Source organism: Micropterus dolomieu, linkage group LG10, assembly GCF_021292245.1.
Source record: "Micropterus dolomieu isolate WLL.071019.BEF.003 ecotype Adirondacks linkage group LG10, ASM2129224v1, whole genome shotgun sequence".
NCBI lineage: Eukaryota > Metazoa > Chordata > Actinopteri > Centrarchiformes > Centrarchidae > Micropterus > Micropterus dolomieu.
The window spans coordinates 11,188,976-11,203,433 of record NC_060159.1 but is presented as its reverse complement, the minus strand read 5'-3'; the positions used below and the strand labels follow the sequence as shown (position 1 = coordinate 11,203,433).

Here is a 14,458-nt window from a genome sequence, read left to right as displayed (position 1 = left end):
AGCATTTTACTTGTTGTAGATGAAGTGAATCTGATTTTGTTTTGGACCCGTTGTAAACACAGTGTTGTAGACTTGTAGCGCAATTACCAAGGTGTGCTGTTTTCCAGAAAGAAATTATGTACATAAAAAAACTGCTTAGGAAAAACATAAATGTATGTACATCATATGATAATACTTACACAGACTGTGAATCTTTTAATATAGGCAGGAGTAGTCAGTAGCACCTGCTGTCCTTCCTTTTTATTGACCGTGTCAGACTCCTTACATGTTATTGTTCCTGTGGGTTTGGTGCAATAGTCACATGACCAGTAGCGCTCCCTAACGCCAAGGTTGCTGTGGAAGAAACTAGCTTTTCCCATCATCCATTTCACATTTTTCTTTCTTCGTGCCCCCTATCCTGCTCATTTTGTCATGCCTGCCATCGCCATGGCTGCGACATGAAGTTTAAAGAGGTGGACTTAAGCCCTGGTGATGCGGAAGCCGCACCAACCCAGGTCTGTAGGGTCCGTCTTTACCCAGCATGCTTTGCAAATTCTTGGGAGAATAATGTAGGAATGGTACATTCAGTAAACCTAACCTGTCCTTACTTTTTTCTTGACTTTACTCCTTCAACAGTCACTTGGAGCCAGTGAGCTTGCCCTCTCTCAGGTTCACACACTGTTTTTGGTTATTTGATTGTGTATTTAGTTTGTCAATCATTTGCTCTGCCCGCGTTGGTTGGTTTGGTTCACTCTTTTCAGGGTGAAGTTGCCCTACAATGATACAGAGTCAGTTTTGTCCGCTACTATTACCAATCTGGAAATTGAAAAACCTAAATATTTACATCAACAGCTGTTGATATTTAGCTAAATAAATATGTAGCTGATTAAAACCTTTTTGTTTTCAGATTGGGTGTGAGTGTAAAAACTGATCCTGATTGGGCACTTTCACCCCCAACCTTCACTACTGGTTGCTCTGCTGTGGTTTATGGTTTCACATTTTCAGTTCTGGTTTCTGGTTCTTTTTTTCTTTATTTTTTTCCCTTTTTTTTGCTGAAAGCCCTTTGGTGGTTTGTTGGTTTGTGTCTGCTGGTGTTGTGATGTTTTGAAATTTGCATGTATTGGGTCTGAATGCTATTATCATTACATTTGATGCGTAATACCAAAATGTTTTTAAATTGTGCTTCCAGCCTTCATCACAGTTTGAGACATTTTGGCTGTGTCGTCACATGCACAGTTATTTATTTTATTATGATTTATTCATTATTTCATTCACTTAATGGTTATCATTTTTGTTCCAGATTTTGTTTTATTTTGAAGAGCACATTCATTTTATTTCTATTTTTAAAATTAATTTTCTCCACTTCATTTTTTTTTTACTGTATGTCTGCCTTACAGAGTCCATTGAGAGTGTATGGGGACAATATTTATGTGAGGCACAGTAATTTAATGTTGGAGGTTGGTACTGGAATCGTCTGATGGCCGAAAATAAGGACTACATGTTTCTGTGTACTCTGACGCCATCAGAACTACAACTTCCTCTGTACTGTACTGTACTGTACAAGACTGCTGCCCTCTCGCACTCTCAGGCTCTGTGTGCATGCCTGCGTGTTTTTATGCGTGTCTAAGCTATTTCAAGATTCTTCCCCCCTGAGTAATTGTAATATAATTGAAAATGTTTTGCTATGAAAAGGTATCAGTGCTTATTGTCCTAATTCACATGGCAGCCATTTTGAACTCCTGACTTAGGAGACTGAGAATGTTGTCATAAATTATATATAAAACACATGTCACTTAAAGCTGCATAAATCTTTTTTTTATGTGAACAATGGATCAAATGACCACATGTAATGTGAATGGTGCTGAACTCGCATAGTTATCAATGAGGCAGTTCCACTCAGGTCTGCAAATATTTGCGTGTCTTTCAGCTCATTCACTGTATCCAGCTTTTCAGCAAGAAAACTCTTTTATAAACCCAATGTACCTAGCATCAAACTGCAGACAGACAACGTAAGTGATTAGCTTAATGGAACATTCAGCAGTTGAAGAGCCAGGTCTTTGGCTCAGGAGTTGGTGCTAAATAGAGCTACAAAGAGAGTGAATATTAAACTTAATTTGTCGGTTGGCCAGAAAAATATGTGCAACAAATGCTAATGTTTCATGTGACCCATATCAACTTTACATGGCCTTAATATTTCAAAGGTGTGAATTTTAGCTTTTTGTGGAGTTCTGCTCCCCAGGAAATGTCTAAGCTGAGTGTTCACAATGGCTGCTTTGTGAATAGGATGCGTGATGTGTGAACGTGACTTTTATGCATGCTCTGTGCATGTTTAATGCTGTTTTGTGATCCTTTGTTTTATCGTGTTACATTTCAAATACTTGATTGATCAAAGAGTTTGATTATTGCCAGGCGGCTGCGTCTAACCTGACTAATCCTGCCTCCCTAACCCATACAAGGAATTCTGTTTTCTGGTGATTGGCTGCCAGCGTTGAGTGCTGCGTGGATTGATAACATACTAAAACAACAACAGCACATCTTTTTATGCAACATGGGACTGATAGTGATGCATTGCCAGCTGGTATCTGTTGCATTACAGGAGTCTATATATCCTCACTGCATCCTGTAATGCATGTGAGTGAAAGGGAATAAGGAGGATAGATGGATATGAAAGGAATGACAAACTAAGAGTGTTGAATGAGAAAATAAAGCAAACTGATGACTAATTGAAAATGTAACTGTTTACATGTGAATTCAGGTTAGTGTGGTCACCACTATCAGCTCCATGTTCTGCAATCTGCCCTGCTCTATCTGTCCTGATTGAAGGAAGAAACACTCCTCAACAAGATGGAGAGGCCCTGTTTCACTGCAGCCTGTTTGAAAACATACAAACTCACACATGCTTGAATAAAATACAGGTTATGAACCAAATTTAAGATTTCAGAGCCCTTAGACGAGGCTCCAGTGAGGCATGGTGTCCATCTTGTCTTCCTTCTGATTGACAGACTAATGTTCCTATAACCTGTTGAACCGATTTTCCCCTCCCCCATCCTTCTCTCCATTTATCCCGCTCCTTCTCTCTTTCTTCCCCATCTTCCCTCCTCTTTTCCTCATTCCTATTCCCATTATGTTTCTCCTTTCTTCCTTTCTCTCCATTCCTCCTTTTACTCCGGCCTTTACTTCCTTCTATTATCAATGCTTCATTATTTCTTCTTCCTTCCTCCTATCTATTTATTTCTCCTTCTCCTCACTCTTTCTTCACTCTTTTCTCTCATCTATCCTGTGTCCAAACCTTCTTGCCCTTCCCACTCACCCCCCTCCGCCTTTTATTCCTACCACCCATCATTTATCCATACTTATCTTCTACTCCCCCACCCCTTTATCCCTCATTAGGACCATGATAAGACCCAAGAAGAGGTTCTGAAACACCAAGCTAGCATTAGCCAGCTAAAACGCTCCTTTATGGAGGCGCCACCTCCCTCTCCTCCTCAGCCCAACCAGTGGGAGAAACGTCTCACCTCCTCTCCCGCTACAGCGATACGTGTTCAACAGCAACAAGTGGTACGTCTGTCTGGATGTTTCTGTGTCAGCAACTTGAGAAAAGAAGCCTGAACTACAGGGCATTTCACTTACATTGTTCAGAGGAAGTGTTCTCTTCGCAAATAACTGCAGTGTTCCCTAACTGTGTTACTCAATATTCTGCAGAGAAACAATGTGGGTTTTTTAGCAAGGAGAACATCTGTCATCACATGGCTGTGCACCTGATTGAAAAACTCACAGTCCTCTCCTCTCTTACTCTTTAAGTGGGCATTTTAATGTGAAGCTTTTTAGGGTTGTCATGACCTGTTATTTAGCGCTCGTTCATCACTTGATGGTCTATATGGGGTTTTCTTCTGCAGGAGTTCTTCCTACAAAACTAACCTGACTGTCGCTACTCCAATTCTTTATCCCTTTCGAGATGGGCTCGCATCACATTTTACATCTCATACATTTCCCTGCAGTACAAGGATTTTATTCTGCTCCGTCTACAATGTGATAATGTGCTGGTTTCTGATAACCTTAACAGATCAGTTTTATTTTGCTCTGGTTCATATAATCATTACAAGATGTGGAGATGCAAATCATGGCTGTTTACTTAATTTGTGCTATACTTCCTCCTATGTATGTTTTATGTCTGTTGTTTTGTGCTTAGAGGGATTTCCTTTTTCTCAGTCTTTTCTCAAATGTTCCCATCTTTTCTCTACTCGTCTGTGTTCTGTGTGTTGCTGTAGAGCCTTAAAGAGGAGATAGCTTCTGTACTTTTCAGTAGACACTCTGGCACTGGCTTTTGTTTTGCCGCCACATCTGCCTGCAGTGATCCTGAACCGACACTAGATGCTGTTATAACCACTTCTACCACTTCCACCGCTGTCTGCGGTCCTGCTGCACCACATGGGCTTCTTATTTCCCCAGTCGCTACACTCTCTGCCATTGAGGTGCTGCCGCTACTACTGAACATTCAGCAATCAGTTTACTTTCAGTTCAGGCCAATTAGTATCTGCCTATTGATTGTTTAAACAGTGATGGGGTCATTGTTTGTATTTACAGAATGTAAGAAATGTTCTGTGGAGAGTTTTCACCATAGGTTAGTCACCTTGAGAGTAAACTGACTTCCTGTAATGCCTCAGTTAATTAAAGATGCTTGCCAGATGTGTTCACAAACAACAGTAAAGCGATGCGAGCTGTCTATAATACCTTCTGTGGATGCTGGATGAATGGTAGAAATCCTTGTTTTGCATCAGGGACCATTCATCCTGAATGACGGGCATGATAAATCTAATCTAAAACAACTAACAGCTGTGAATGCCATGGATGTTAGGATGTCTTTGTGATGGTAATTCTCTGTGTGTGGATTTAATTCAAATCTGCTCAATTTAATTCCCCTTACTAGCTCCTTTAGGAAAAAATAACTGTAAAAAGCAGCAAGTACTGAAGCTGCAGTTTGCATCATGCTTTATAGAAAAAGACCAAGGACAGTCGTAATGTGTGACTTTGTGGCTTAGAAAATTTTAAAGACATTTTAAAGTCTGGACTTTTATGCCAAGTTTGCTCTGGTCATCATCAACTCAAAGAAACTGCTGACTTCAATACTGTGTTTCTTCGTCTTTTTTATTTTAGTAAAGCTAAGCATCTGTGGGATATTCTTTTTAAATCCATCCTCCATGGATCTTTTTATTTCCCAGTCTTTCATCCCATCTCTTTCACTGCCTGCTGCAACAAACTTGATATTGTACGGAAATTAACTTAATTGTGCATGAACGACAGTCCGGCAAGGACAGAGAGGGAGAATCAGAGAGGCAGAAAATAAAGTAACAAATCCAGCCCTCTCCCCGGCGCTGTGGTTAACGAGCATTACACTATCGCTACAGTGACGTTAAGTGCTAACAATGATGATGTCGCGACTGCCGTGTGATTGATAACTGTCATGGTAACTTCTCTGTCTCGCAGGAGAGTGTGCCCCAAACAGAAGCAGATGCTGCCGATAACGTGATCTCTGATACCAAAGAGCCTGCAAAGGTGGTCCTAACTTCCTTCTATTAATCCATCCAGCCACTCATGATGCTTTTCATCCACCGTTTCCTCCACACCTCCAGCTTCCAGTGTCATGTTCTTACTACAGCCATCCATTCTGTGACTGCTCGTTTGTCTTCTTCACTTTTTTACATCCTTGTGTCTCTTTGTCCACAGTTGATTTTTGTTGTGGTGTTTTATTTTCATTTATGCTAGTTTGAGTTTTTTAACTTTATGTTCAATTTTTGTCCCCACGCGTTTGTTGTGTATGTGTGTGCACCTCCATTGTGTGTGTGTCTTTGCACTATGTGTACATGCGTGCGTGTGTATGTGCGTGTGTGTATAGACAACCGAAGTTGAAATTGAAGAAACCGTTGTCGTCCAGGAGGTTTCCAAAGCACCCAAACCTGGACTTGTCATAGTTACAATCAGCCCTCCTGCTGAGCAGGAAGTGAAAGTCGAAGAGGAAGTAGTGGTAGCGGCGGAGGCAAAGGTGGTGAAGCAGGAGAGCATTTCATCTGAGAGCGAGAGTGAAGAAGAAGCGGAGTACCATCCAAATGTCTCCGTGTCCATCTCTCATACGCAAATACCGGAGGAGAAGGAAGAGGAGGAAGAGCAGGAGAAGAAAGAGGAGGAGGAGGAGGAGGAGACAGCGGAGCAGGACATGGCTCCAGACGCTTCTTCCCTCCCAGCGGAAGTCAGCCGACATGTGGCGGCGACCGGTCGAGAGGCAGAGGAGTCCAGGAAAGAGGACACAGAGACAGAGAAGAAGAATGCAGAAGAGGAGAACGACGGTGAGAGGGAGCTGGAGGAAAGCGCAGATGATCCGATGGTGACGCCAGACGAAGCTCCTAATGGTCTCCCCCTGCCCGAGGAGGGCGTGACCGGGATGGTCGCCCCCGCAGAGGAAGAGGAAGAGCCTGAGCCTAAAATGAACGGAGAAGCCTCTCTGGTTGAAGCAGAACCACGGCCGCAGGTTATTTGTTGCTCTGAGGTAAAGTCTTCACTGGGCTGGCTGCGGAGTTTCCCTGGGCTTTGATCCCTCCTACCAACTGTAGAAACACCCACTTTTTCTCCTTCCTGCTTACCAGTTTCCTACCTGCTTGCGTGAATATTTAAGCCCCATGTACATCCTCACACATGTTTGTCCTGTGAAAACTTCTTTCAGCCTAAAATGAAAGTTAAAGCAGAGAGAAGAGTCCTTTTTAATGATACAATTCACCACCAGTGTTTTGGTGTTACTGTCCCCTTCATAATTAATTTCAGTCTTTATTTAGATTTTCACCATATTCATGTATTTTAAGTTCTTCATGTCTTATATCCGATCATCCTACTTCATACCATTATCAACATGCCGAGTTCATACCTGCCCTACATAGTTTGGTGTGTTGCTGTCACTGCCTCCTACTCTGTATTGTAGTGTTGTGAAGTAAATGGGGCCTAAGTGGGTAATGCATGATGCTTTTAGGTGTATATTTGCTTATTTTTTCCGCATGCAGTATATTTCACCTTTTTTTTGTGTGTGTGTCCGCCATGTGTTTGGTAGTGATGCTTCTCTCTGTGTTAGTGTGTAATTGGCCCACCAAGGTCACCATGGTAACGGCATTGTGGAAATCATCATTGCCAACCACTACGGCAAAAGCCGCCCTCTCATCTGAATGTCATCTTTTGCATGCTGTTTACATATCAATTGCCTTTTTGTTTGCCAGCCGTTCGAGCATCGCTTATTTCATCGGCTCATGTTTTATGCATGTTTGTGCTGTGTGTCGTACTTTCAGTTGCACGTTGACGCCAAAGATGTGTCTTGTAGTGGCGCTGCTGTTGTAGCTCGAAAATTGCTGACAGTAGATGTTGTCATATTGTGCATTTCGTGATGTTGACTGGCATGAGTTTGGAAGCTCTTGATTTTTATTTTTATTTTGCATGAATTTTGCTGCGTTTTCTCGCATACATTTTGTGTTCTTACATCTACAACTACTGCTATCTGTACCTGTGTCTGAATCACTTCCCTTTCAAATACAAAACATTCTAATATTATTAGAGCAGTTAATTAAATATAAACACAAATTTGAACACTTAAAACAAAAAATAACTACATATAAATTGATTGACTTGGAAGTGAATTTCCAAAGTTAGTGCATAGAGACCACTTTATGTTTCCCTGTCTCAGGTTTAATTTATTAACCCTCTTTCCTCTCCCCTCACTTCTCTCTCTCCTCCCTCCCCAGCCACCTGTGGTAAAGACAGAAATGGTGACTATATCAGACACGTTTGCAGCCCAGAAAACTGAGATAGCTACAAAAGAAGTGCCCATCGTACACACGGAAACCAAGACCATCACATATGAAGCCGCACAGGTGCACACTTAAGAAACACAGGGAGCTTTTTATTTATTTTTTTCTCGTGGGTCAGCATTAGTATTGTATTCGTGTGAAATATTTAGATTTTATAACTATTTCAAAATGTAAATGTTTTGTTTGAAAGCACCTTCCTAAAAAGCTTCCTTTGTAGCTACAGTGCATGTCGCCGTTGATTCCTCCTTCCTCAGAGAAATGTTGTTTTGGGGTTTGTTTTTTTTGAAGACAAAAGCGTTTATTTAGAACATCAAACATCTAACGGGGGATATTCTAGTGGGAATGCACATTAATTAATGATCTCTTTTCGTCTCCTCTTATATCAGTTGGATGGTAACGGCGACGGCGAGCCCGGAGTGTTGATGACTGCTCAGACAATCACCTCTGAATCTCTGTGTACTACCACAACCACACACATTACCAAGGTACACACACCACAAACACACATTTCCTCCTCTAAATGCGTTAAGACGTTACATTATGATGACTCAGTCAATTTAATATAACAACAATACACATTAATGTGTAAAATCTGTGCATACAGAAACACATTTGTACCAGTATTACACATTTTATCATGGTTTATACCGTGTATACAGTATAAGTTTGCCATGCTACTACATTATTTGTACTTTGCATTTGTGTTGAGAAGAACTGCACTCTTCTGTCATTTGACCTTTGTTTTCGTCAGTCTCTTGATGTTTCCTTGGACTATCGTGACAATGCCAGCCACACTGGGCAGTATCCCAACAGCACCCAGGAGGACCTTAATAGTTCATGATTAACCCAGAATAACAGGCATCAAAGCGTTGTTGTTGTATGTTTTCTTTTAGACGTTAAAGGGCGGCCTATCAGAGACAAGGATTGAGAAACGCATCGTTATCACTGGCGACTGCGACATCGACCACGACGAGGTCAGTTTTCCGCGCCTACGCCTTACTATTTTGTTGAAGTAACTTGGTCGATGGGTCGCTTTATTCTGACCAAATGTAGATGGTGTGAAAGGCTCTTTGAGTATCATTTTACAGATGTGTAATCCAGGTGCACCAAGGTTGAAAAACCTTGTTAAATTTTCAGCCCCAGCTTACTTTAATTAACGTTTTTTTTCTGGTTGCTTAGACTTAAGGGAACAGACAGACTTCTGGTGACATGTCTGTCATGTTACTCACAGAATGAATGCACAATTTGATTTATTAATCACTTAATAGAGATGCCCACAGGCCATTAGTCACACTCAAGATTCCACTCATTGGCTGTGATCAGCGACATCTCTTCACATATTCATTCATTCATTCATTCATTCATTCATTCATTCATTCATACATCTATAAAATGGTGTCTTGACCTTTTTGTTTTTGCCATGCTGTGTTGTTTTGTTGCTCGTCTTGCTTAGTTAAATGTTCTGTCTTTGTCTTTCATTGTCAGATTTTCACAGTGAGAGAAAATCAAATTTGTACTTTAGCTGCCCCAGATGTGATGAATCCTTCACGCTAAACACACTCAAAACAATATAAAATGTCTCTTTGTTCATTGTCACTGACTGGTCTGTAAAATATATGATTTATAAACCCCAATCGGAAGTTAGTTTGAAGACCTCATAAAATAAATTTAAAGACATTTCAGATATTTGAAAGTGATGGGTGATATGTATTTCTCAAATGTGAGAAACTGATACTTTCTAAAGGGTGACTTTCACTCCGGCCACAAACACTAGTTAAACTAGAGGAAATTGCATGTAGTGCCCTCCAAAATATCTGAAAGCAATGAAAATCTTTTTGCTCAGGTCTGGATCTTTCTGTAAAATCCATCGTCCACTGTTTTGTTTTTCTCTTTAAGTTGCTTGTCTTGCTTGATCTGCTGGATTTACACAAAAGCAACAGATTTGTGTCACATTGAGTTGCGAATGGGATTTATTTTTTAGTAATTTTCTTCTGCTTGATGCGCTCCATCTGAGGCCATTTTACTTCATAAAGTTAACCTTCACTTAACCTAAAGAAGTAAAATAGCGCGTTGAGCGTAAATCCAGCATTCTTGTCATTTTCTTTACGCTTCTTATTTAATTTTTCATTTAACTCCACCATTTCCCCTCTTGTCCCTCCACCTCCCCCACTGCCTGCTGTGCTCGGTGCTGCCACTGTGTGGTTGCCCCTCGGTACTTGCAGGCACTGGCCCAGGCCATTAAGGAGGCCAAAGAGCAACATCCTGACATGTCTGTTACCAGAGTGGTGGTTCATAAAGAAACTGAACTGGCTGAGGAGGAGGATTGACTGAACTCAGGTAATAATAATAATAGTAACTCATTATTATTATTATTATTCATGGTGAATTAATGTTGGAGGTCTTTATTAACAGTGGGGGGTGCATATAGTGGTGTATTTACTGAAGACAAAAGCTGAAAATCAGTGAGATGAAACTCCCACACGTGAAGCTGTTAAAATCACCAGCCATCATCACACATGCGAAGTTGAACAGAAAGGATATTAAATTTAGGAAGGTAGGCAGTGACTGACGGAGGACTGTGTGTGGAGTACAAAGGAAGTGTTTTGAGTAGGAAACTAATATTGAGTGCCAATCACGGCACCACCCAGGCTGACTGCCTTCACCTCTATTTTCCCAGAGTTGAAGGGCCCACCGTGACTGTTTTCTCTGTTGACGTTTAACGACCTTCATAACCCTGCAACAACCAACCCTGACTGACTGAAGAGGAGGAGGAGGAGGAGGAGGAGCTGAAACACAGGAGGAGAAGGGGGTAGACAAATGGGGAGACGTTGCCGATCTCTTCCCAGTGGGTCTCTCTTACATGTTTGTGGTGCGTCTAAATCCCTCACTCCAAAACCAAGAAAAAGAATAATAATATCGTCACTCTTCCTGAGGGAACAGAAAAGAACCACTTTGTTAGCTTAACATTTGTAGCGTGTTTTAAATTTTTAATAGAGCATTTTTTTTCTTTTAACTGTTTGTTTTACAAAAAGACAGAAGATAGTGTGTCTGTCATGTCTTGCAAAAATAAAATTAGTAGGGATGCACTGATAACCAATCCTGATGAGATACAAGGCTGAAAAAGATTTTTATACCATTGTACCAGTGATCTTCACACTGAACACTGAAAAGTCAAAGCAAAGTTTCTCATGCATTTCAAAAAGGAAATTTTTGTCTGAAAGTCATTCATTTGACACGGACGGTATGTACTTGGAATCTGCATCAGCGATGGAAAAGTTGTGTTGGTGCATTCCTGGCAAACAAAAGAAAGTAATTTGTTAAATTACAGCTCCCTCACTTGATTGTGATTTAAATAGAGAGTAAACATAATGTGAATTTCTACAGCAACAACTTGGTCTTTGAAAACATTTTTTTTCAAAGTGTAATAAAGTCAAAAAAAAAACACATTCAGGTGAACCAGCTGTGTCACCTTATCACAGTGTAATACTCATAATTACAGAAAATAGGGAGCTGTAACTTAAAATACTGCAGTAAGAACCAATCAACCTGGTTTACGAATTTTTATAATTATTTTTTTTCCTCTGTAAGTATAGTTAGTATTCATCCACATTCCTCGTGTGTTGACTCGCGTTGGCTGAGTGAGTTCATTTTCAGTTAATTTTACCTTTTTCACAGCCGGCGGGGATGGACGGAGCCTTAGTCGGATTAATGGGTTTGACTTTAATTAATCTGGAGAAGCCAAATGGTGCAGGTGGAATAAATTCCATGTGATATATTTGTACGTTTTACTTTATTTTGGAATTTTTACTAAACAGAAATAAATTTGAACTGAAAATGAACTGACTTTAAAGCCGGTTTATACAACTTTCTGTACAGTAAAAAACTAATGAAGATGATTAGATGGGAGCAGTAATGCAGCTTTTTATTACCTTAAACGCTCTCCCTGGGCCCGCCCACTGTACAACACTAGCCATTCCCGTTGGGCCGCAGGGGAACAAGGGAGCAGACTTATGATTGGGAGAGAGGACCAGTAAACTGAAGGATAATTGGGAGATAGAGGTGGCGCTGTGCAGTGCCGAACCAACAACTTGGGAGTGATAATGAATTGAACATTGATGCATGTTGGCCTTACTCTACGGCAAGTTTCACTCCTGTTTTAATATGCTTAGGACAATGTTTAATACATAATCTGCTATTTAAATTATTCAGAGTACTGTGCTCTAACCAGCACAGGTACCAAAACTAGGATTTACAGTTGGAACAACTTGAAACAAGAATTCAAAATAATGGGATTTCTACCAGCATGCTAACTCTGCATCAGAGCCTGTTTGTCGCCATAGTTTAGCTTAATTTCGCTCCCAGCTTCTTTTCATACCTGACTAGACAATAGCAAGAAAACCTGCTAGATATCATGAGATCTGGGATTCAATTCAGCATGTCTTCACACAGTTTTATCTATCTTGAGTGAGTCTAGATAGAAGCCTTCTGTATTGATTGGTTTTAGAGCGTTTAGATGACAGATTATCTTGGCTCATACCGGACGTCTAGATAATATGGCTGCGTTGTAACTGCTTCACCGCGACCAAGTGTTTTTCAGCAGTAAAATAAATTTTATGTTTTTGACCCATTTTAGTTTCAAAATGACATTGAGTTCTATTCTACATGATTCTGCTACACAAAATCATAAGGGACTGAATCAGTCAGTACACTACTCCCAGGCATGGAAACGGTTACAACACAGCAGTAAAACGCAGCTTAAAAGGGAAGTCTTATCCGAGGGTTTGAAGTGCTCTTGAACCCCATAAATGGAATATCTTTATGTTTTTATTCAGTTTCTGTGTCCTTTTACCCCAAGTGTTCAGCAGAATTCCACAAAAATGTGATTTTGTGTAAATATTGGTGGCATTAAATGGGTTAGAGCAAGGTTCTTGGTCTAATGCATTTAGTTGACGCAGAAAAACAGAAACACTTTCCTGAAATTCAGCTGACTGTAAGCAAAAAAGTGCCACAGATTTAATACAGAAACATTCCATCTGTTCCTACCTAGATTTGTTTAACCCTCCAGTCTGACTGGACAAAGTGACGTTTTGAATTGGGAGTCGACTGAATTTTTTTCTTTCTATTCACACATTCTCCGAATTTAAAATAGTATGTGCCTCTTAATTTAACCCCAATTTTAAACTTTTCTTTCTGGACTGAGTCATGTCCAGGCCATGGAGCGGTAATGACTGTCTAGGCTTTCTACTGGGAAACACTGGTCTGACCTCTACTATGCAGTTAAATGACATTCCAGATGAGGGGGAAGCTTTAACCTCTAACCCTCTTGCAAAGAGGCAAAGCAGCAGAAAAACATAAATAAATAAAAAACATGCAACACTAGGCAGCTTTGGAAGCTTTCGCTGTTCCAAAAAAAACATAAAAATCTTTTTAAAAGGCTTCGATTATATCACAACGGCTATATTTGTCTGATGATTTTTCTCGTTTGTCGTCTTTTCTCTGTGAAACTGATCTAGTTGAAAGGTGGGATTTATTGTGCGCCCTCTTGGATGTTTTTAATATTGTCAGTGTTTTTGACATTGAACACCACTACAAATCCAAAACACTGCTGGCACCATTTCCTTTTTGTACTTTTTGCCCCAGGTTTAACCTCTTTTCCGGGAGGGGGTCTGGGCTCTGTTTTAACCAATCACAGGAGCTCTGGGGCTGCAAGGTCTGGTTTTCCAAAATGTTGGTTGTGCTTTTCCCTGTGAGTTTCATTTGAGGTCACTCAGTGGTTACCATCTCAACTCCATAGTGTCTCTTCAAACAAGAAATGATGATTCAACGCCAGCTGATTTTAAAAGTGTCAGGGATCAAAACATTGTAACATTATGGAGGGCAATGTTACACAGAAAAACCAACAAACATGCTGCATCTCTTTCTGCCTGAGGCTGATGAGGCAGATGTTTCAAAAGACAAATGATTATTGGACTATGTTCTTTACAGTTATATGTCAGGCTCTGGACTACAGTTTGGACAGACGAGACCGTGAAAAGTCAATAAATACCAACACAATTTTGTATTTTAACTACTTAAAACTCACTTTCAGCAAAATTTTTTAAAGAAACAAATTTCGGAGAACCAACCACAGCTGCCTCACCGTTCCCTGTTAGCCAACCAATGATCACTGGTAGTGTTTTTCTATCTAGCAGCTTAACTGTCTTGTGTCTCCCTACACACACACACACACACACACACACACACACACACACACACACACACACACACACACACACACAGCCAGCCACTCCTCCCCTATGTAACACTGTTTAAATAAAGGATTGTTATACTCTGAAAACTGTTGTTCATATTATTTCTTCATTCATTCATTCATTCATTGGTTTATTTATTGATAAAAACTGAAGTCATATATGTTAATGTACATAAAAGTAACCATTTTTAAGATAGTCAGGTAGTCTAATAATGAAATATTTAATTCACAAAAAAAGAATAATTTCAGGGTGACAGCTTGTCCCAAGCTTAAACAAATAGGATAGGATAAATAGAGTTGTAAAATATGCCTTTAGCTTCATAATATCTTTTCAGAGGTTAGAGACAGTTGTCTTGATAAAGTCCAGATTTCCCTGAGTGTTTTAAAG

At 40.3% G+C, this 14,458-nt stretch overlaps 1 protein-coding gene across 8 annotated transcripts in view; it reads left to right on the top strand.

Moving 5' to 3' along the window:
• Positions 1-14,157, top strand: part of epb41l2 (erythrocyte membrane protein band 4.1 like 2) — a 54,452-nt gene extending 40,295 nt beyond the window's left edge. Inside the window, exons 15-24 of one of the 8 annotated variants that reach the window (XM_046059848.1) lie at positions 444-494; positions 616-648; positions 3,370-3,537; positions 5,464-5,532; positions 5,873-6,520; positions 7,755-7,883; positions 8,207-8,305; positions 8,714-8,794; positions 10,043-10,157; positions 10,498-14,157. In XM_046059848.1, coding sequence (XP_045915804.1) covers positions 444-494; positions 616-648; positions 3,370-3,537; positions 5,464-5,532; positions 5,873-6,520; positions 7,755-7,883; positions 8,207-8,305; positions 8,714-8,794; positions 10,043-10,147 — 1,383 coding nt within the window. In that variant the 3' untranslated portion in view covers positions 10,148-10,157; positions 10,498-14,157. Of the gene's footprint in view, positions 1-443; positions 495-615; positions 649-1,376; positions 1,437-3,369; positions 3,538-5,463; positions 5,533-5,872; positions 6,521-7,754; positions 7,884-8,206; positions 8,306-8,713; positions 8,795-9,305; positions 9,507-10,042; positions 10,158-10,497 lie in introns of those variants that run through there. The other 7 variants (XM_046059856.1, XM_046059849.1, XM_046059851.1 and 4 more) reach the window with 7 other exon arrangements.
• Positions 14,158-14,458: the final 301 nt, after the last annotated feature.